Genomic DNA, 22962 nt, shown 5'->3' on the forward strand with positions numbered 1-22962 from the left:
TTATGTGATGGCCATGGCTGGAGCCTGGGCCCTCTGCATAGAAACTCTGGTGTGGGTTTTTATCAGACGGCCTGTGACTTTCTGATAGGGAGGCTTGTTGAATACTTTTGAGGGGCAGATAACTGTAGGTCGTGGAGATGGCATCAAAGGTGGCCTTGGCACAGTTGCCCAGAGTGGCGGTGCAGCCCGGCCAAGGTACAGCAGTCTTTGATACCTGCCATCAGCTGCAGCTTCTTGGCACAGAGGCTGAGACAAGACCAGTGCCCCTGGGGGTGGGGATGAGGCACATCAGCACAGAGTCACAGGGTGGGTCACCTTGCGAGAGACGGTGTGGGATTTGCTGATTTTGTGCCCCCAGGAGCCTAGGGACAATAGAGAGCCTGACCAGGATGATGGGCCCTTCATGGCAGTGGCTACTTCCTTGGAGCACTTAACACTGAGGCCTACTTGCCCACTGTAGTCCCCAGTGGCCACAAATGCTTTGAAGAGGGCCCTCTGGTAGCGCGGGTCTGCTTTTGCACCAGCATAATCCACAAAACCTCGTCCTTGAGGGATGCCCCCAGTAAAAAGTCAATGACCTCAGATTTCTTGATGGGCAGGGAGAAGTAGATCGCCTCCAGGGACTTGATCTTCATGTCCTTGACCAGCTTGGTGACGGGGATCCACTCTTTGTCCTCGGCCTTGCCTCCACGAGCTCGTCCTGCCCGGACCCTGTTCTCAACCTGGGCCCTGGATGCAGCCCCAAGTCCTCCACGAACCCTCCGCAGCCCCCCATCCCGGGCCCTGCCACAGCACCTCCTCATCCGCCAGCCGGTGTTTCCTCGGAGAACAAATACTGGCAAATACATTTCATAATTTTTTTTTAGAAAGATCTGCTTTCTGAACAAAGCACAACACAGGTTAATTAACAAATTCAAGTTTATCTAGTTTGTCTGCAATAAGAAGTCAAACGTAAACTTATTTAAGAATTAATGTCTCTGTGTTTTATCTTATGTGGAAATGATCTAGATATTCAATGATCTTACTTTGATTCATCATTCATTTTAATTTGTCAAAACTCTAAGATTTCACGTTACCAAAAGATTTGGAGGAAGTAAGTAGACATGCCATAAAAGATAAATAATGCCAAAAAGTTCACCTAAAAACTTACCCGATCTACATCTACTTATTTTACTTGTTCTTCATAATTATGCCTGGGTTACTTATGAAAATGTCATCGTACTAAGTTACTTTTCTTGCTGACAAGTTTTGCAACCAAGATAACATGAACTTATTTGACCAATAAACCCAAGTAAAACAAAGTATTATAATAGCCCTAAAGACATGCCTATTTAACCACACCAAATGCAAACCAGCTTTAACATAAAATATTTTTTCAAAACACATGATCCTGAAAAGCATTAGCATTAGTTTCTATTATATTTATGAGAATTTTTATATAGGTACTTAATTTCTTTAAACCAATTAAACAGAGATTTTTACAAACCAATTCTAGCAATATCCTCCAGAGGTAAACATACATACACATATAGAAACAGATGCAACCAGAGACCTGATCATTTCTTTTTAAAATTTCAGCTCTGCCCTAACTGGTTTGGCTCAGTGGATAGAGCGTTGGCCTGTGGACTGAAGGGTCCCAGGTTTGATTCCTGTCAAGGGCATGTACCTTTGTTGCGGGCACATCCCCAGTGGGGGGCGTGCAAGAGGCAGCTGATCGATGTTTCTAACTCTTGATCCCTCTCCCTTCCTCTCTGTAAAAAATCAATAAAATATATTTTTAAAAATAATAATAAAATAAATAAAATTTCAGCCCTGAGACAGGTAGAATACGATTTTTTAAAAATCCCACTAATTTATAACAGTTGGAATAAGTTAAGTTTATTCATTCAGTTGGCTAAACCTTTTTCTTATCAGTATTTGTGGTGAAGACAATTAAGATTTGTATTTTTCCTTGGCAAGGAACCTTAGAGCCAGAGTAGCAGTTTGTTCTTTAAAAAACCCTTCTTGCACCCTGGCCGGTTTGGCTCAGTGGATAGAGCGTTGGCCTGTGGACTGAAGGGTCCCGAGTCCCATTTTGGTCAAGGGCACATGCCCAGTAGGGGATGTGCAGGAGGCATCTGATCAATGATTCTCATCATTGATGTTTCTATCTCTCCCTCTTCCTTCCTCTCTGAAAGCAATAAAAATATCTATCTATCTATCTATATATATATATATAAAACCCTAGTATGCAAATAGACCAAATGGCAAAACAACCGAACAATCGGTCGCTATGATGTGTGCTGACCAACAGGGGGCGTGCGAGGAACATGGTGGGCATCGGCTGCTGCAGGATAGTGGATCAGGTGAGCGGGGGCACCAGATCAAGGCAGGGTGCCAGTGGCTGTCATCAGGGCGAGCCTCTGGTGGTCACTGAAAATTCTTTGCTCCTGTGTACCATGGTCCTGCCCAGTACTTGCACCTGCTGCTGGCACCAGAGCTGCCACTCTCACCTGCTGCCGGCGCCCAACACTGCCCCTGATTGCCAGACACCGCACCGTCAGCACATGGGAGCGGCAGTGGTGGGAGCAGGGCTGCCGGCAGAGAGGAGACTGGGGCCACGGTGGGAAGGACTGGGTGGGGAGTGGAGGATGGGCTGAGACCCGCCCTGTGCCCACCACAGCCTTGCGGCCCACAGTTCCTTTCAAGGTGCACTGTGCCCCTAGTATTTAAAACAAATAAGTCAAACCCTTTTTGCTCGGCTGGCATGGCTCAGTGGTTGAGTGTTGGCCTATGAACCAAGAAGTCATAGTTGATTCCTGGTTGGGGCACATGCTCGGGTTGCAGGCTCAATCCCCAGTGTGAAGCGTGCAGGAAGTAGCCGATCAATAATTCTCTCTCATCATTGATATTTCTATCTCTCTCTCACCCTCTCCCTTCCTCTCTGAAATAAATAAAAATATATATGTTTTGTTTTGTGGTTGTTTTTTTTTAAACCTTCTTTCCTATTTTTTCTTCAATCTTGGGAACTGAGGATGGCAAAGACAGATGGAATTTGAACTGCTTGTAGAGCTGCATTTCTGGTTTTGAAAAGAGTTGTAAGATAAGGACAGTTACTCTCAATTCCCCCCAAATTAGGTTGTAACTTCAGTGACCCCACAGGCTGATCTACCCATCCAACTGGTCATTCCTCACTTTCTTCTTCTCCTCTGGGCACACAGCTTATTTCAGTTTAGGGGAGGAGGCCTTTAAAACATTCCTATTAGGCTCTGAGTCTTCAGCTCCCAATTGTGCCAATTTTCTAATCCAAAAGTTATCAAATCCTTTCAAATAAAATATCTTGTCAGGTTTCAGGCAGGAGAAATAGTAAGATTTTCAAGCACCTGCTCAATTGGCCAAAGTTTCTTTTAAATTCCTTTTAGTACCTTTTTCTTAATGTCAATATGTCTTTTAGAAGCTTCTAAATATCAAAGAATGAATTCCATTGTCTTCAGAGGGGTTTGGAATTCTCTCTTTAAGGGAGGCCCCTTGAAATGGACTTAAAGTTTTACCTTAGTGGCCATTAGAATTTTAAATTATTTTGGCTAAATTGGTTCGTTTTATTAAAAAGGCACAAGAGGAGGGACTAAAATATTTTGTAAATATATAACCAGCTAGAGTTCCTGAGAAGGAAGTTTTGGAGAACTTGTTAGAGAAAAATTTTAAAGAAAAATTCCCCTGAAAGCTGTCACAGCCAGACAAAAGAGCTATTGTCTATCTCTGAATCATTCAATTTCTTAGAGGTCTCTACATACCTATTGAAAAAACCCTTCTCCTTCACCTTGTTTAACATTTCTAAGATTCTCTAATTGTGCAGGTAAATATACTAATTTCAGAATCTCAAAAGATCCCCAGAGGGGCCACTCTAACTCCAAATTGTCCTTTATATCAGGGTTCATTTAGACAAATACTTAGCAGAAGATGGACCATAAATCCAGCTGGCATTCCAGAATTGGATTTTCCCTGCGTGACGAGCTTAAAAATAGGGCACCGAGGATCAGAGGACCCAAGAATAAAGGTCTGAACATCAGCTGAAGGAGGGAGGTCCAGAACCGAGAGGACTCATAACTGGAAGCCCAGAGCTGTTGGGGAGATGACAGAGCACAAGGGGCTTGAGCAGTTACCTTGCTCAAACCCAGCAGTGGCACTGGAATCGAAATGAAGTGTTCTTCAGATCCCATGATGCTAACAGCATGTATGTCGAAGGAATTAAAAAAGAGTCTGAAGGCTTTGTTAGAAATAAATGATTAAAATTTACTCAAGGCTCTTAGAGGTTGCAAACGAGAAACACAATAAAGCAATACCCAGAGTGTGCAGAAGAAAAAAGGAAAGCTAAGGGTTCTTACCGTAGAAATTACATTCTTAAGAAGAATCAGTTTTGTTTGAAATTTTATTAAATTTATTGGAGTGACATCGGTTAATAAAATCATATAGCTTTCAAGTATATCATTCTATAATACATCATCTGTATATTGCATTGTGTATTTACCACCCAGTCAATTGTCCTTCCATCACCATATATTTGACCCCCTTTACCATTTTCTACCTTCCCTCCCCTCTCCCCTCTGGTAATCACCATATTGTTGTCTCTGTCTATGAGTTTTTGTTTGTTTGTCTGTTTGTTCATTTATTTTATATCCCACATACATGTATTATATCCCACATACATGTGAAATCATATGGTTCTTGACTTTTTCCATCTGACTTATTTTGCTTAGCATGGTATTCTTAAGATCCATCCATATTGTTGCAAATGGCAGTATTGCATCTTTTTGATAGCTGAGTAGCATTCCATCATATATATATATATATATGATATATATGATATATATATGATATATATATGATATATATATGATATATATATGATATATATATATATAATCTCCTTTATCTAATCATCTATCAAAGGACACTTTGGTTGTTTCATGTCTTAGCCACCATGAATAATGCTGCGATGAACATAGAGTTACATATATCTTTATGAATAAATGTTTTCAATTTTGGTGGGTAGATACCCAGAAGAGGGTTTGCTGGCTCACATGGTAACTATTCTTAATTTTTTAAGGAATCTCCCTTCTGTTTTCCATAGTGGCTGTACCAGTTACATTCCCACAAGCAGTGAGTCCTGCATTCTTAGCCTCTGAAATGGCCCGAGATGATACTCATCTAGATGAGCAGTGGTTTGGATAATGGATATCAGGTGGATTGGACACGTGAACATTCTTTCCTTAGTCCTTCAGGGGTGATCTGAGGATTATCTCAGGTTTGATATATATCCAGGCTTCAGGCTAGTTAAAACAAGAATAGAATTGTTTCCTCATATCTCAACCTACTTTATTTTAGTAATTTAGTAGCTTAACCATAGTGAATACATTTTATTTCTTCACTTTATTCCTCAGTGAATTAACATACTAATTTTCTTTCCCTTCACATGTCTATTCTAAACTTTGACTTTTTAACCACAAACCCCCAAAAGAAAAAAAAAGACTTTTCTTGCAGTTTTTTTTTTAAAGAGGCATGTTTCAGTCCTCATTGCTGTCCTTTGTTTTACAGGTCTGAGTTTGCTAGCTCAGACAACTAAGACAATCTGTAGGCTGCCTTGAGGTCTTACTCATATGCTGCACTTTTAAAAAATATGTTGAGATAAGATAGTGTATGACTAAGAAAGGTGAAGTGTTAAGGTGTAGTTTATTGTAGATTATTTAACATTCAACTCTTGGAGAAGGGGAGCAAAGCAGTTCAAAATGCCTCTTACAGCCCGCCCCCCCCCCCCCGACCCTGACACACACACACACACACACACACACACACACACACACACACACACACACTTCTTCTTTGTATTTTTTTTTTTCCAGAGAGGAAAGAAGAGAGAGGGAGGAATAGAAACATCAATTATGAGAAAGAATCATTGATTGGCTGTCTCCTGCATGCCCCACACTAGGAATCAGGCCTGCAACCTGGGCATGTGCCCTGACTGGGAATCAAACCATAATCTCCTGGTTCATAGGTCAACGCTCAACCACTGAGCCAGGCCATCTGGGCTCTTTGTCTTCTTTTTAACCAAAATTAATGAGAATAGAAAGGGAATGGAGGGAGCTTTTGGGGGCTTCTTTGTGAAAGTGAAGTATACAACTTCTGTTCCCCCCCACACACACTTATTGCCTCTAACAAGAGTAGAGACTATCATAGTTATCAGGTGACCTAGAATCAAAGCCCTCAGACACAAATCCTCTGCTTTTACATATGCGAAAATTGAGGCGTGAAGAGGTTGAGTAATTTGGCCGGTTAAAAAAAAAATAATACATACTCTACCCAGCAAAGCTATTATTTAGAACTGAAGGGCATGTCCAGAGCTTTCCAGACAAGAAATGCGAAAGGAGTTTGTCACCACAAACTAGTATTGCATGACATGTAAAAGGGTCTTCTTTAAAAAGAGAAAAAGGGAAAGGAGAAAAGATCAATGCCCTGGCTGGTTTTTTTCAGTGGGTAGAGCATCGGCCTGTGGACTGAAGAGTCCTGGGTTTGATTCTGGTCAAGTGCACACGCCTAGGTTGTGGGCTCGATCCCCAGTAGGGGGCATACAGGAGACAGCTGATTAAGGATTCTCTCTCATCACTGATGTTTCTATCTCTCTCCCTCTCTTTTCCTCTCTGAAATCAATAAAAAAATATATTTTTTTAAAAAGGTCAAAAACATGAACAGCCTGGCCAGTGTGGCTCAATGGTTGAGTGTCAGCCTATGAACCAGGAGGATGCAGTTTGATTCCCGGTCAGGGTATATGCATGGTTTTCGGGCTCAATCCCCAGTAGGGGCACGCAGGAGGCAGCTGATCAATGATTTTTTCTCAACATTGATGTTTCTATCTCTCTCTTCTCTCTTCCTCTCTGACATCAATTAATATTTGACAAAGAAGGCAAGAGCATACAATGGAATAAGAACAGTTTCTTCAATAAATGGTGTTTGGAAAGTTGGACAGGTACATACAAAAAAGTGAAACTAGACCACGAACTTACACCATACACAAGATTAAACTCAAAATGGATAAAAGACTTAAATGTAAGTCGTGAAACCATAAACAACCCAGAAGAAAACATAGGCAGTAAAATCTCAGATATCTCTCATAGCAATGTTTGCTGATATATCTCCTCGAGCAAGGTTAACAAGGGAAAACAAACAAACAAAGGAGACTACATCAAACTTAAAAGCTTTTGCACAGCAAAAGAAACCATCAACAAATTGAAAAGGACACCCACTGAATGGGAAGGATGTTTGCCAATGATACATCGGATAAGGGATTAATTTCCAAAATATACGGTATATAGAACTTAACAACTCAACACCAGAAAGGCAAACAACCAAATTAAAAATTGGGCAAAGGACCTGAATAGATACTAACACTTCTCTAAAAGGACATACAGATGGCCAATAGACAGAAAAAAAATTTAATGTCACTAATCATCAAGTTAAAACCACAATGAGGCATCTCCTCGTACCTGTCAGATTGGCTATCATCAACAAATGACAAGTGCTGGCCAGGAGGTGGAGAAAAGGGAACCCTGGTGCACTGTTGGTGGGAATGCAGACTGGTGCAGCCACTGTGGAAAAACAGTCTGACATTTCCTCAAAAAATTAAAAATGGAACTGCCTTTGACCCAGAGATCCCACTTCTTGGAATATAGCCTAAGAAACACAAAACATTAATTTGAAAGAATATATGCACACCTATATTCATTGCAGCGTTATTACAATAGCCATGATCTGAAAACAGCACAAGTGCCAATTAGTAGATAAGTGGATTAAAAAGCAGTGGTACATTTACACAACGGAATACTAGCTGGCTGTAAAAAAGAAACTCTTGCCGAAACCGGTTTGGCTCAGTGGATAGAGCGTCGGCCTGCGGACTGAAAGGTCCCAGGTTCGATTCCGGTCAAGGGCATGTGCCTGGGTTGCGGGCATGTCCCCAGTGGGAGATGTGCAGGAGGCGGCTGATCGATGTTTCTCTCTCATCGATGTTTCTAACTCTCTATCTCTCTCCCTTCCTCTCTGTAAAAAATCAATAAAATATATTAAAAAAAAAAAAAAGAAACTCTTACCTTTTGCGACAGCATAGGTGGACCTGGAGATTATTATGCCAAGTGAAATAATACAGTCAGAGAAAGAAAAATACCACATGGCCTCACTTATATGTGGAATCTAATGACCAAAATAAATCAATGAAAAACAAATAGAAACAGAGGCATGGATACATGGAACAGACTGACAGCTGTCAGAGGGGAGGTGGGTGGGAGGCCAGATGAAAGAAAGTGAAGGGATTAAGCAAAAAACCACACATAACTATATACCTGTACCTATAGCTATAAATACATGTAACACGAGACCAGTGCTCTAACCCCTGAGCTATGAAACCTCAGCTAACTAGATATAGCACATAGACACAGACAACAACGGGGTGATAGCCAGAGGGAAAAGGTGGGGGAAATGGGGGTGATGGGCACATGATGCAGCGTGCAGATGATGTTTTATTGACTTGTACACTTGAAACCTGTATGGTTTTGCGAACCAATGTTACCCCAATAAATTCAATTTTTTAAAAAAAGAACATTTTGATGGTTGCCAGATGGGAGAAGGGTTGGGTGAAAAAAGTGAAGGGATGAAGAAGTACCTACAAATTGGTTGTTATAGAATAGTCATGGGGTTGTAAAGTATAGCATAGGGAATATAATAAATGATATCCTAATAACTAAGTATGGTGCCATATGGTATGAGATTTATGGGGATGATCACTTAGTATAATCACTGGTGTACACCTGAAACTAATATAATATTGTATGTGAACTGTTATCAAAAAATTTTTAAATGATTTTAAAAAATAACACATAGGACAAGAACTCTGATATCAAGTTAACTATTGATTCATTTACATTCTAGTTTTCAACAAAATATCCCACCATAGAGGGTTGCTTATACAGCGTGAGATTTGCATAGCACGGGACACTGCTGCTCAAGGGGTACAGGTAAGAAGACTGGGAAAGCGGAGAGAACACTTGATCAGCTGTTTAATCAGCTTGGAACAATGGAAGTTACAGCTGGAAAGGACAGCTAGGAGTACAAGGAGTCTCTAAGGTGTTTGGACTCCTTCTCGAACAGCTCTCGTGCACTCATGATTTTCAAACTTGGGAGTCACTTGATCGAAATTATTGATTAGGGCAAGACTGGCCTGAAAGTGGAGGAAGAAGGGAGAGGTCAGAGCCTGAGGTTCAACGATGGCTCTAAGGCCACTGCCTAGGTAAGGGCAGTGGCGTGGGAAGGGGTTTGACGGGAAGATGCTGAGTCCCCAGGTCCCTGCAGGCGCAGGGTGTCTTTGAGGACAGGACGTGGGGCTTGCGGTGCAGTGTGTGCGAAGCGTCGGGGACGGGCATCGCGCACTCAATATCATGTTTACATGACGGTTCTGCGAAGGAACACACAACTCAAAACTCCGCGGGGAAACCTCCGCCGTGGAGGGTCCGGGCCCAGCCCCGCAACCCGCACGGCCAGGACCGCGGGCTCAGTCCCGCCGCCTGCAGGTCACCCAGCTAAGCGAGGGCCGTGGGAGAGCCCTTGCCCAGGCCCCGCCCCCCGGCCGCGCGCCTGCGCTCTCCGGTCCCGCTCGCCCCGCCCCTCGCTCCCCCGCCCACGCGGTCGCCGCCACGGCGGCCGCCCAGGAGCTGGGGGAGGACGGTGGCCCGCGAGGCTCGCCGCAGACAACGCGGCGGCGATGTCCCCGAGCCAGGCGGGTGCCGCGGCGGCAGCGGCGGACCCTCGCGCGCGGCCAGGCGGCCTGGGCTTCGGCCTCCCTCCGGTTCCTAGGACGCGGGCCGGCGGCCAGCGCGGGAGCAGCGGCAGCAGAAGCGAAGGCTGCGGCGCGTCTCTCTCCTCCCGAGCAGCCTAAGCCCCGGGAGGCCAGGCGGACGGGGTGGTGGCTGGCGGGGGTCCGCTGCCCGAGAATGGGAATTCTCTTCACCAGGATATGGAGACTGTTCAATCACCAGGGTGAGGGGCCCCGGCCGAGGGCGAGCGGGCGGTCCAGGGGGAGGGTCTCCCACTCTTGCCGGAGTGTGGGCAGCGCGGCGGCGCGCGGTCTGGGCGCGGGGTGCGGGCCGCGGGGGCCTGGGTGGTTCGGTCCCACGTCCAGCCCCGGGATGGGTCCCGACTCGCAGCCCTTTGTCTTAGGGGGCCTCCCTACGAGGTTCCCTTCTGCACACACACCCATTGCTCCGATTGCGGTTAGGGAAGGAAGAGATGCCGTGTCCGGCGTCCCGGAGTGGCACCGCCTGGCCTTTCAGCCCCTTCCCTCCAGCAGTTGGCGTTGCACACCCCGAGAAAGGCTGGGGTTCTCCGGGCTGAAGGCGGCAGGTGGTGGCCCCAGCCGCGCCGCGGAGCCACCGAGGGTGGCGGAATTCGGAAAACGGGGGATCGCTCTTTACTTGTCCAGGGTGATGAGCCTTCCCTGCGCCCCACTCTCCTGTGGGAACATTCGGCTGAGCCTGAATAGTGATGGATCTCCCCCCCTGTTCGCTATATATACTGTTTAAGGTTAAGCTTAAGGTCATTTTTCTATTAGTGCTTATTCAAATAGAAGGAGAGTGTGTGTGTGTGTGTGTGTGTGTGTGTGTGTGTGTGTGTGTGTGTGTTTGGTTGGGTTAAGAATGTGAAAATGTGTTTCATTTTCACGTAACGCGTTTAAAAAACATACCATATGAAGCATTTGTTAACCGTGGGTAACTTAGCAAGTTACCAAGTCAGTCTAGTCTAGAGTGTCATCATATAGGGATGCTTCAGTTCATCTAAACTCAAATGTTGCCTTGCAATGCTTATCAAGTTTATTAAAATTTATTGCTGAGTGAGTGTATAAAACTGGGGAAAGCATGCAGTTTTTTTAAAAAATTGTTTTATTGCTTAAAGTATTACAAAGAGTATTACATATGTCTCCCTTTTTTTCCGCCCTTGACAATCCCCTGGCCTCCCCTACCCCCCAGTGTCTTATGTCGTCCATTGGTTATGCTTATATGCAAAACATGCAGTTTTAACAAAAAGCCTCCCCGGTCATTAAGATACAGTGTAGTTAGTGGTATACTTTTGTTTCTTTTTAGCTCAAGTTGGGTGATTCATCAGTCCTGCAGCCAGTAACGCAGCTTGTGTTTTTTCTCTTGTGTAAGCTGGTGATTGTGTCACATCCCAAAGTTTTCCAATAAGGACTCATGAATGGTGACAGCTGTTGTGTACAACCACTGTGCTCACCTCCTCCTTCGTGGTTCGGCGTCACCTATAGAAGATGGTGACCGGAAATGAGCAGAACTGGGATTTGTGATCTCTAGTGTCTCTTTTTAAAAACTAAAGGTAATAGCGTAGATCACAGGATACTAAATGGAAGAACAATATTTCCAATTTTTCTGATAATGGGGATTTTTCTATAAAGTAGGGAAAACCAGTTCTGACCTGCACCTCGTCTGGCTACTTGTTTGTGCTGGGGAGAGGGAGTAGAAACCAGTCAGTCGCTTAACCTCTCAGTCTAGGTGTTCTCACCTAGAACACCAGGGATTTTGACCATGTGACTGTGGAGCCTACAAATCTTGAAAACCTCATCCCTGGGTGTCAAGTATTGAAACTTACATTGCTGTAAAATGGTGGCGCTTCTAGTAGGTAAGGTCTAGTCTAGTTTTAACATCCATAGTTTGGTATTATTTTCAAAATGAAGCTAATTTCAACTCTGCTATGAAATTTAGGAAGAGTTTGCTTGTCAATTTACTCTGGTACTGCAATAAAATTAGATAATCTCCACTTTCTCTTTTGATTCAATGGTAAAATTGTCTGTAACTTAATGAATTAGAGCTTTGCCAACAACTACTTGCCAGTAGTAAAAAAATAGGGATGTGTGCATTGTTACCACTAAAAATCTACTAATATGATGTTTTGATCTTATTACCTGTATTTTGTCGTAATTTTTGACTGAACATTTATTTCAGTGCTGGGAAATTAATAGTGAGCAGATTAGTGAAGTTGCGCTTTAGACATTTAGATGTCAATATTGTAAAAACATGAATAAACTATTTTTCTTCTGCTAAATGATGTGGTTGTATTATCAGTAGGGTCACTTTTCAAAATATTTACTATTAAATCTAATGCCAGATACTTGCTGGTCTTTTTGGTTTTCTATGAAATTGGATATATGTAAATTAGATATATCTTGGATGCTTTATTTTACTTTCAAAAGATACAGAACACAATCCTATATTCTTTTCACATAAATTCTGGAAGGGAGATTTGGGGGCTTACAGAATTTGCCATGCTGATGAAACTTAAACTATACACTATCTCTTTTTTCTGAAACCCCTTTAGAACACCTTTCTCATTTTAAGCTTAGATCGTTTGAGTGCACAGTGGTTGCATACTGCCCAACTTGAAAAACCAGAATTTGCATTTAGATATGTATTTAGATAAAATAGAGTACAAACTTTAGTATTCTAGATGCTGTTCTATGCATCTTTTTTTTACTTTATTATAATTGTTGACATTATTACGTATGTCCCCATTTATCCCTCTTTGCCCACCTCCACCCAGGCCCTACCCTCTCGTCCCTCTCACCATTACCACACTGTTGTCTGTGCACTTTCTTTCATTCAGTTCCCTCTCTCCCCTCCCCTCTGACAATTGTCAGTCTGTTCCATGTATCCATGCCTCTGTTTCTATTTTGTTCCTCAGTTCATTAGATGGCACACATAGTAAGATTACATGGTATTTGTCTTTCTCTGACTGGCTTATTTTACTTAGCATAAGAATTTCCAGGTTCATGCTATCACAAAAAGTAAAAATTCCTTTTTTTTTTTTTATGGCCGCATAGTATTTCATTGTGTAAATGTAGCAGAACTTTTCTATCCACTAATCTACTGATAAGCACTTGAGCTGTGTCCAGATCTTGGCTATGGTAAATAACACTACTGTGAACTAAGGGGTGTGTATATTCTTCCGAATTGGTGTTTAGGGATTCTTAGGCTATATTCCCGGAAGTGAGATCACTGGGTCAAAATGCCTTTTTAAGTTTTTGAGGAAATGTCATTCTGTTTTTCCACAGTGTCTGTACCAGTTTGCATTCCCACCCACTGTGCCTGAGAATTCCCTTTTCTGCACATCCTCACCATTTGTTGTTTGTTTGTTGTTTCATTGATGGTAGCCATTCTGGCAGGTGTGAGGTGATTTCTCATTGTGGTTTTAATTTGCATCTCTCTGATGATTAGTGACATTGAGCATTTTTCTCATATGGCTATTGAGCATCTGTATATCCTCTTTGGAGAAATGTCTATTCAAGTCCTTTGCCCGTTTTTTAGTTGGATTGTTTGTCTTCCTGGTGTTGAGATGTATGCATCACTTTTAAAAAAGTTTCAACATTCCTTTGAAGGAGTTACTCTTTTCCACTGAAAAGAGGAAACTGAGGTTCAAGTGGAGTGATTTTCCTGAGCCTTACAACTGGTAAATGCCAGATCCAGGCAAGTTAAAACACCAAAGAAATACATTGCTGATGCTTGTCTTCTTAAAGAAGAGATTGGCACCAATCCCTTTTTTCCCTGTTAACTGTTTCCCAGATACTAAACTATGTCTTTAGGACTTGGAAGAGTTGCCATTACTGTCTTTTAGTATAAAAGGGCATGTGATCAGTGGTTGGTTGGTTTATTAAATATCGAATATTTTTGAGCACCACTTTTGTGTCAGGAACTATTGTAGATGGTGGGCACAAGGCAGGGAACAAAACAGAAAAACCACCTGCCTTTATGGAGCATTCATTCTTGATTGGGGAGACAGAAAATAAGCTAACTCCATCTCTATAGATAAAATACTAGCAGTGAACATTTACTAATTTATGCAGGGGTAGGTTCCAAATGCTGTATGCAGATTGGTTGATTTAGTCTTCACTTTATTGATTTACTCTTTACAACAACCCTATGAGGTAGGTATTCTCCCCATTTCATAGGGACAAAGAAACATTAGGTAACTTGTTTGCTTAAGGTACTACAATTAAAAGTGATAGACCTGAAATTTTACGTCCAGTGCCCGAGTTGGTGCTCAAGAAACTTTCTTTGTAGAAGAAAGATTCATGTTAGATAAAGGGGAAAACTTCCTGACACTAACATGAACTCTGAAAAAATTTGGGAAATTTTCACGTTGATAACTTTGTATCATTCTTCCGATTGGTTCTTAGAAAAGAAGTAGTCGTAAATGAGTTCTGGAGAAGCTGCTTGTGCTGCTGGAGCCTGGTTCTGGGAAAGCCACCTCTGCTTCTGTTTTGTTTGTTTGTTTTTAATTGTATGGTAGTTCAAACAGTATAGAAGAGTAAATATAGAAACTGAGTAGCCCAAAGGGTGGACTGTGCTAATTTTTAAAGAAATTTAGCTCCAGCCCTGGCCTGTGTGGCTTGATTGGAACATCGTCCTATGCACCGAAGGGTTGAGGGTTCCATTCCCCGGGCTGGACACACACCCAGGTTGTGAGTTCAATCCCCGGTCAGGGCACATATGGAAGGCAGCCAATTGATGTTTCTATCTCTCCCTCTCCCTTTCTCTCACCAGAATCAATGAAGAGCATATCCTTGGGTGAACATTTAAAAAAAAAAAAATTAGCTCCAAATTCACCCTTTGTGCTTGCTCTGTGGATATGCTGGAGAAAAGGGTTTTTCTTCCTGGCTAAAGGGTACTCTTAGCAGGATCTGTCCTGCTCTTGTGGTGTGAGCACCTCCAGTGGCTGGTTCTTGCACTGCACAGTGGTCAGCTGCAGCCAGCAACTTGCCATAGCACCCACTTCAGTTGATTTCAGAATGGAGACCCTGCAGCAAAATAACTTCTCAGGGAATAGCACCCTGGAGGGGGAGGATTTTCAGCAAGATCCATTGGCAAGTCTGCACAGCTACTTCTGACGTTCATTGAGCCATAGCCAGGCCCTCCAGCAAAGTATACATCTCAGTCCTGGGGAATTGGAGGAAACTCTGGGCCAGCCCTAGGGGTAGTTAGTGCTCCATATATTTGTCATTTTTATAATCTTTAGAGTTATTTCTTATTAGCCAATCCTTTATTCCAACCCCCTGTAATAGTTATTTTCTTTAAATTAAACTTTGCTATTTCAGATTGTTATGTGATTTGTTTTCTGATTGGATCTCTACTTTTGCAATACATAATCATTGCTTTTCATTCAGCAGCTTCTTAGTGCAAAAGAGATGTTGTCCCTCCCCCCCACCCCCGTAAACTTTACTACCATTTCTGTAAATAGCAAGTTTATCTTTAAATGTTTTTTATTGATGATACTTTTCAATTTAAAAATAGAATTTTTAATACATAGTGACTTCATCAGTTAGCTCCCTTCTAATCTTTGTAGCTTCTAGATTTATTTATTTATTCATACTGTATTCAGCACATGCTTTATTCCAGACTGTGCAGTGGCCAGAGAGAATTATAGTGAACGTGATAGAAATGGATTTTTTGCTGAATGTGATATAGAATCAGTAGGGCTTAGTGAGTTTGGGTATGAAGTGAGAATGAAGTCTCAGGATGACTCAATTTATCTGCCTTAGTATTTGTGTTTTCTGGCTTTGATATGATTCAGAGAATAGAAGGCCTCCGGGTGACAATACTTTTTTCTTAATTTACTATCTAGTAGTTGGATGGCTATATATTGACTTTTAGAACTGGCAATAAATGGAACGCTAGGCTGCCTGGGTATATGAAAAGGAAATAAGTGAAACTAGAAGCATTTTCATGAAAAACAAAACAAAACAAAAAAAACAGCCAAGTACTGATTAGGAAACTAAAGCCTAAATGATAACTCAAAATTCTATCTAAATATTGTAACAGTGTGTAGTTGTTTTGGCTTATATGAGTAACTGCAAGAGTGCTGTGGCATAGATAGTCTAAAAGAGAAATTATACTAAGCAATAAACTTGTAAATGAATCATATGCATCAAAGAATTGGAATAGCCAAAAATTTATTATATTTGCCCACCATAACATCTCTTAATATGCATATTGTATTTTAGGTTCATTTGTCTTGAAGTACATTATAATGCTTTTTGGCTGCAAATTTATGTTTTGCGTAGAATGCTACTCCATCTTGGTAATAAGAGGAATAGGCTGGAGTGGTGACAGAGCCTAAGGATGCTCAAAAGAAGCTTTGATTTAGTACAAGCATACCTCGTTTTATTGCGCTTCACATATTCTGTGTTTTTTACAGATTGAAAGTTTGTGACAACCCTGCATCGAATAACTATTGGTGACATTTTTCCAACACCATTTTCTCACTTTGTGTGTCACATTTTGGTGATTCCCACAATATTTCACTTTTTATTATTATATTTGTTATGATCAATGAGCAGTGAGTTTTTTTTTTGTTTTTTTTTAAATATATTTTATTGATTTTTTACAGAGAGGAAGGGAGAGAGATAGAGAGTTAGAAACATCGATGAGAGAGAAACATCGATCAGCTGCCTCCTGCACATCTCCTACTGGAGATATGCCCGCAACCCAGGTACATGCCCTTGACCGGAATCGAACCTGGGACCTTTCAGTCCGCAGGCCGACGCTCTATCCACTGAGCCAAACCGGTTTCGGCAGCAGTGAGTTTTGACATTACTTACTATTGTCATTATTTTGGGGCACAGTAAATAGCGCCATCCATGTAAGACAACAAACTTAATAAACGTGTGTGTTCTGACTGCTCCACCAACAGGCGATTCCCTCATCTCCGTTTCCTCTGGCCTCCCTAGTCCCTGAGTAACAGTATTGAAATTAGTACTAATCCTACAATAGCCTCTAAGTGTTCAAATGAAAGGAAGGATTGCACATTTCTCAGTTTAAATCAAAAGCTAGAAATTCAGCTTAGTGAGGAATACTTGTCGGAAGTCTTGATAGGCCAAAAGGTAGGCCTCTTGCACCAAACAATTAGCCAAATTGTGAATACAAAGGAAACTTGAAGGAAATTAAAAGTGCTACTTCAGTGAACACATGAATAGTAAGAAAGGGAAATGGACTTATTGCTGATATGGAAAAAGTTTTAGTAGTTTCCATAAACCAGCCACCACATTCCCTTAAGCCAGTGGTTCTCAACCTTTTGGTCCTTTAAAACAGTTCCTCATGTTGTGACCTCCAACCATAAAATTATTTTTGTTGCTACTTCATAACTGTAATTTTGCTACTGTTATGAATCGTAATGTAAATATCTGATATGCAGGATGGTCTTAGGCGACCCCTGTGAAAGGGTCGTTTGACCGCCAAAAGGGTCGCAACCCACAGGCTGAGAACTGCTGCCTTAAGCCATAAGCCTAATTCAGAGCAAAGCCCTAACTCCCTTGAATTCTCTGAAGCCTGAGACGTGAGGAAGCTATAAAAGAAAAATTTGAAGCTAACAGTGGTCAATTCATGAGGTTTGAGGAAAGAAGCTGTTTCCATTATATGAAAGTTCAAGGTGAAGCAATCAATGTCAAAGCTGCAGCACGTTATTCAGAAGATTAGGTTAGTTAATGAAGGTGGCTACACCAAATAACAGATTGTATTGATGAGACAGCCTTTTATTGGAAAAAGATGCCATCCAGGAGTTTCATAGCTAGAGAGGAGAAGTCAATGCCTGGCTTTAAAGCTTCAGAGGACAGGCTGACTCTCTTGTTAGGGGTTAGTGCAGCTGGTGACTTTCAGTTGAAGCCAATGCTCATTTAACTATTCCAAAAATCCTAGAGCCATTAGAATTATGCTAAATCTACTCTATGTGCTCTAGAAACAACAATGGTTTACTGACTATTTTAAGCCCACTGTTGAGACCTACTGCTTAGAAAAAAAGATTTCTTCAAAATATTACTGCTCCCTGACAATGTACCTGGTCACCCACGAGCTTTGACGGAGGTGTACGATCAGATTAATGTTGTTTTCATGGCTGTGAACACAAATTTCATTCTGTGGCCCATGGATCAAGGGCTAATTTCAACTTTCAAGCCTTATTTAAGAAATACATTTTGTGCCCTGGCCAGTTTGGCTCAGTGGATAGAGCATTGGCCTATGGACTGAAGGGTCCCTGGTTTGATTCCTGGTCAGGGCACATGCCTGGGTTGCAGGCTTGATCCCTGGTGGAGGGTGTGCAGGAGGCAGCTGATCAATGATTCTCTCTCATCATTAATGTTTCTATCTCTCTCCCCCTCTCCCTTCCTCTCTGAAATCAATTTTTTTTAAAAAAGAAATACATTTTGTGACCCGACCAGTTTTGTACAGTGGTTAGAGCATCAGCCCATGGATCAAAGGGTCCTGGGTTTGATTCATGTACTTCAGATGCAGGTTCCCCAGCCCTTGTTGGGGTGCGTGCAGGAGTCAACGTTGTGTCTCTCTCCCATCAATATTTCTCTCTCTCCCCACCCCCCCCACCCCCCTTTCCACTTTCTAGAAATCGTTGGCAAAAATATCCTCAGATAAAGATTAAAAAAAAAAAAGAAATACATTTTGTTAGGTTAGGGGTGCCATAGGTAGTGATTTCTCTGATGCATCTGGGCAAAGTAAATTGAAAACTTTCTGGAAAGGCTTCACCATTTTAGATGCCATTAAGAACATTTATGACTAGAGGCCCAGTGCACGAAATTCATGCACTGGTAGGGTCCTTAGCGGCTGCCGGCTGCCACCGGGTACTCCCTCCCTTCTTCCGGCCACCTGCCCCCCACCACTGCCATTGGTCACCACCTGCAGGGCCTGATCGCCCTGCCACCACCTGGTTTCCAGGTGCTGAGGGAACAGGGTGGCAGCCCCAACCCCCACTGCTGCCACTGGTCACCGCCAATGGGGGCCCGATCGCGCCACGGGTTGCCCTGCAATCGGATCGGTGGAGCATTAGGCCCCTGCCCGGCTCCCTCATGCCTGGGAGCCCGTTGGCGGCAGGGTGATTGGCCCCTGACTGGCGACCAGTGGCTCGCACCTGCCTTGGCCTGGTGCTGCCCACTCACCTGCTCCACCATCCTACCTCTGTCCAGCTCTTGTCAGGGCCCATCAGGGTCTGCAGCACCTCCACTGCTGCCAGCACCGCATCACCAACGCCCGCCATGTTCCATGCTGCCCCCTGGTGATCAGTGCATGTCATAGCAAACGGTCGAACTCCCAGTTGAGGGGACAATTTGCATATTAGGCATTTATTATATAGGATTAATGAGAAGAAGTCAAAATATCAACATTTACAAGAGTTTAGAAGTTTATTCCAATCCTCAAGGATAATTTTGAGGAGTTCAAGACTTCAATGGAAGGAGTAACTGCAGATGAGGTAGAAATAGTTAGAGAATTAGAATTAGCCTGAAGATATGACTGAATTGCTGCAATCGTATGATAAAACTTTAGTGGATGAAGAGTTGCTTCTTATGGATGAGCAGAGACAATGGTTTCTGGGGATGGAATCTACTGGCAAAAATGCTGTCAAGAATGTTGAAATGACAAAGGATTTTAAAGTATTATATAAACACTAGAGGCTTGGTGCACAAAAATTTGTGCACTCGGTGGGGGGGGGGGGGGCCCTCAGCCCGGCCTATGTGCCCTCTCACAGTCTGGGACCCCTTGGGAGATAATGACCTCCTGGCTTAGGCCCGCTCCTGGGTGGCAGAGGGCAGGCCCAATCCCTAGGTGCAGCCCCTGGTTGGGCTCAGAGCAGGGCTGATTGGGGAGTTGGGGCGCGCCCCCTGTCATGCACAGAGCAGGGCGGAGCGGGAGGTTGCGATGCCACCCCTAGTCACGCTCAGGGTAGGGCCGATTGGGGGGTTGGGGCACCACCCCCTGTCACACTCAAGGCAGGGTCTATGGGGAGGTTGCGGCGCCACCACCTGTCACGCACAGAGCAGGGCGGATCAGGGGGTTGTGGCGCCACCCCTGTCACATACAGAGCCAGCTGATCAGGGGGTTGGGGTGCTGCCCCCTGTCACACACAGAGCAGGGCCCATCAGGGGGGTTGGGGCTCCATGCCCTGTCACCCACAGAGCAGGGCCGATCAGGGGGTTGGAGAGCTCCCCCCTGTCATGCACAGAGCAGGGCCGATCAGGGGGTTGAGGAGCTCCCCCCTGTCACTCACAGAGTAGGGCCGATAGGGGAGTTGGGGCACCGCCCCCTGTCACACACAGAGCAGGGCAGATCAGGGGGTTGGGGCGTCTCACCCTGTCACACTCAGGGCAGGGCCAATGGGGAGGTTATTGCTCTACCCCGTCACACACAGAGCAGGGCCTGTGTGTGTAGGGGGGGGCGGGGGTTGGGGCGCCGCCCTCTATCACCCACAGAGCAGGACCGATCAGGGGGTTGGGGTGCCGCACCCTGTCACACTCATGGCAGGGCTGATGGGGAGGTTATGGCTCTACCCTGTCACACACAGAGCAGGGCCCGTGGGGGGGAGGGGGGGTTGGGGCACCGCACCCTGTCACACACAGAGCCGCAGGGCGATCAGGGGGTTGGGGAGCTCCCCCCTATAGGCACAGAGCAGGGCTGATCAGGCGGTTGGGGCGCCTTCTCCTGTCACGAACAGAGCAGGGCGGATAGGGAGGTTGTGGCCCCGCCCTCTGTCACACACAGAGCCGCAGGGCGATCAGTGGGTTTGGGCACTGCCCCCTGTCACGCTGATCCCAGTGCCAGAAGGCCTCGTGGCTCCGCTGATCTTGGTGCTGGGAGGCATATTACCCTTTTACTATATAGGATAGAGGCCTGGTGCATGGGTGGGGGCCGGCTGGTTTGCCCTGAAGGGTATCCTGGATCAGGGTGGGGGTCCCCACTGGGGTGCCTGGCCAGTCTGTGTGAGGGGCTGAGGGCTGTTTTCAGGCTGGCGGGTGACTGAAGCTCCCAACCGCCCCTTTTTTTCTTTTTTTTTTTTATTCTGGGCCAGCTTTAGCTCTGAGGCTTGGCTCCAGCTCTTAGGCCTCTGCTGCTGAAAGCAGGTATCTGGTTTGTTTGGGTTCTATAATCGAAACACTGTTTCAACTCCAGCTCTGAGATCCCGGCTGGCTGAAAGCAGGTTTCTGGGGTTTTGTTTAGCTTCTATATTTGTAACAATGTTTCAAACTGCAAGCTCAGAGGCCGGCAGCAGCAGGCAGGGAATGTTGGAATCCTCCGTCACTGAAGCAAGCAAGCCTCATTTTCGCTTCAAGCTGCCTGGCTGCTGGCCGCCATCTTGGCTGGCAGTTAATTTGCATATCACCCTGATTAGCCAATAGGAAGGGTAGCGGATGTATGGCTAATTACCATGTTTCTCTTTTATTAGATAGGATAGTTGATAAAGTCAAGGCAGGGTTTGAGAGGATTGACTCCAATTTTGACAGGTCTTTGTGTAAAATGCTACCCAGCAGCATCGCATATCACAAAGAAATTGTTCATGAAAGGGTCAATCCATGTGGCAAACTTCATTGTCTTTTTTTAAGAAATTGCCACAGCCACCCCAACCTTCAGCAACCACTACCCTGATCAGTCAGCAGCCATCAAAATTAAGGCAAGCAAAAAGGTTACTACTCGCGGAAGGCTCAGATGATGGTTAGTATTTTTATCAGTATAGTTTTTTGTAATGTACATTGTTTTTTAGACATAATGCTGTTGTATACTTGGTAGACTATAGTGTAGTATAAAAATAACTTTTATATCCACTGGAAAACCAAAACATTATTTGAGTCATTTCATTGCAATATTCACTTTATTGTGGTGGTCTAGAACAGAAACCATAATATTTTGAGGTATACCTGTATTAAAAAGTGTGAATAATCTAACCCTACTTTTGGGAATAAATGGACTTTTTTTTACCATTGAATTGGTACCTTTATCTTTGAGTCCATTTTACAATTATGTCTTAATTTTATGGTTCTCACCATGACCCACGTGACATATGTTAAAATTAGGAAGCTGTCAAAAACAGCCATTTGTGCTTTATTGTGAAAACTCAAATGGAGACAAGTCTTGGGAGGGAGTAAAGTTGGTAATAATTGTGGCTTGTAGGTGTTCAGGCAGGATGAAGAGGTGGAAGATTTCTGGATCACAGAGTCCTGTTGGGATGCCCTCTAAAGAGATTTCAGACTGCTCCACAGAAGTGGTGGGGAAGGCGAGACAATGGCTCACTTCTGCTGGTCTTTTGAGTTAAAGGTTAAGGTGCAATGCACTGAGTTATACCATAACTGGAAAGAATGGATGAAATAGGATATTTAAAAATTTTGTTTTTCATTAATAAATCACTGGTGTCTCGTTTATTTCAGAGCACAAAGTTATCATTGTTGGGCTGGATAATGCAGGGAAAACTACCATCCTTTACCAATTGTAAGTAATAACTACTTTCACATTTTTATTTATTGTTTACTAGAGGCCTGGTGCACGAAATTCATGCATGGGTAGGGTCCTTAGGCCTGGCCAGCAATCAGGGCCAATCAGGGCCTTCCTTCCCCTGGCTGCTGGCTGCTGGCCAGGGCCTTCCTTTGTTCTGAACCGCCCCCTGGTGGTCAGGGCACGTCATAGCGAGTGGTCGAATTCCTGGTTGGTCACCCTCCCAAGGAGACAATTTGCATATTAGTCTACTATATAATAAAAGCCCAGTGACCATTACGGTGGAACGACCAGAACGACGAGTCACTATGACGCACACTGACCACTAGGGCAGATGCTCAATGCAGGAGCTGCCTCTTGGTGGTCAGTATACTCCCACAGCAGGAGCGCCGCTCAGCCAGAAGCTAGGGTCACATCTGGCTGGCAAGCGCAGCGGCAGTGCTAAGGAGTGGCGAGCCAAGCAGTAAGGAGCAAGCAGGTGGGTGGTTAGGAGCAAGCAGGCAGGTGGTTAGGAGCGAGGGGTCCCAGATTGCGAGAAAGGGCGCAGGCCTGGCTGAAGGACACCCCTCCATTCTCCCCCCCCCCCATGCATGAATTTTGTGCATTGGGCCTCTAGTTTATTATA

The 22962-nt window shown here is 44.0% G+C and overlaps 1 protein-coding gene and 1 pseudogene across 8 annotated transcripts in view; one reads left to right on the plus strand and one right to left on the minus strand.

Moving 5' to 3' along the window:
- LOC118662056 lies at positions 1-9737 on the minus strand (annotated as a pseudogene).
- ARL5A (ADP ribosylation factor like GTPase 5A) overlaps positions 9707-22962 on the plus strand; it is a 25610-nt gene continuing 12354 nt past the window's right edge. For 2 of the 8 annotated variants that reach the window (XM_036318606.1, XM_036318607.1), the window contains exons 1-2: positions 9708-10056; positions 22274-22334. In XM_036318606.1, the coding sequence (XP_036174499.1) occupies positions 10011-10056; positions 22274-22334 (107 nt within the window). In that variant the 5' untranslated portion in view covers positions 9708-10010. Of the gene's footprint in view, positions 10057-10294; positions 11404-21454; positions 21564-22273; positions 22335-22962 lie in introns of all 8 variants that reach the window. The other 6 variants (XM_036318603.1, XM_036318604.1, XM_036318609.1 and 3 more) reach the window with 6 other exon arrangements.

The sequence above is a fragment of the Myotis myotis genome, unplaced genomic scaffold, assembly GCF_014108235.1.
Source record: "Myotis myotis isolate mMyoMyo1 unplaced genomic scaffold, mMyoMyo1.p scaffold_m19_p_8, whole genome shotgun sequence".
Lineage (NCBI taxonomy): Eukaryota > Metazoa > Chordata > Mammalia > Chiroptera > Vespertilionidae > Myotis > Myotis myotis.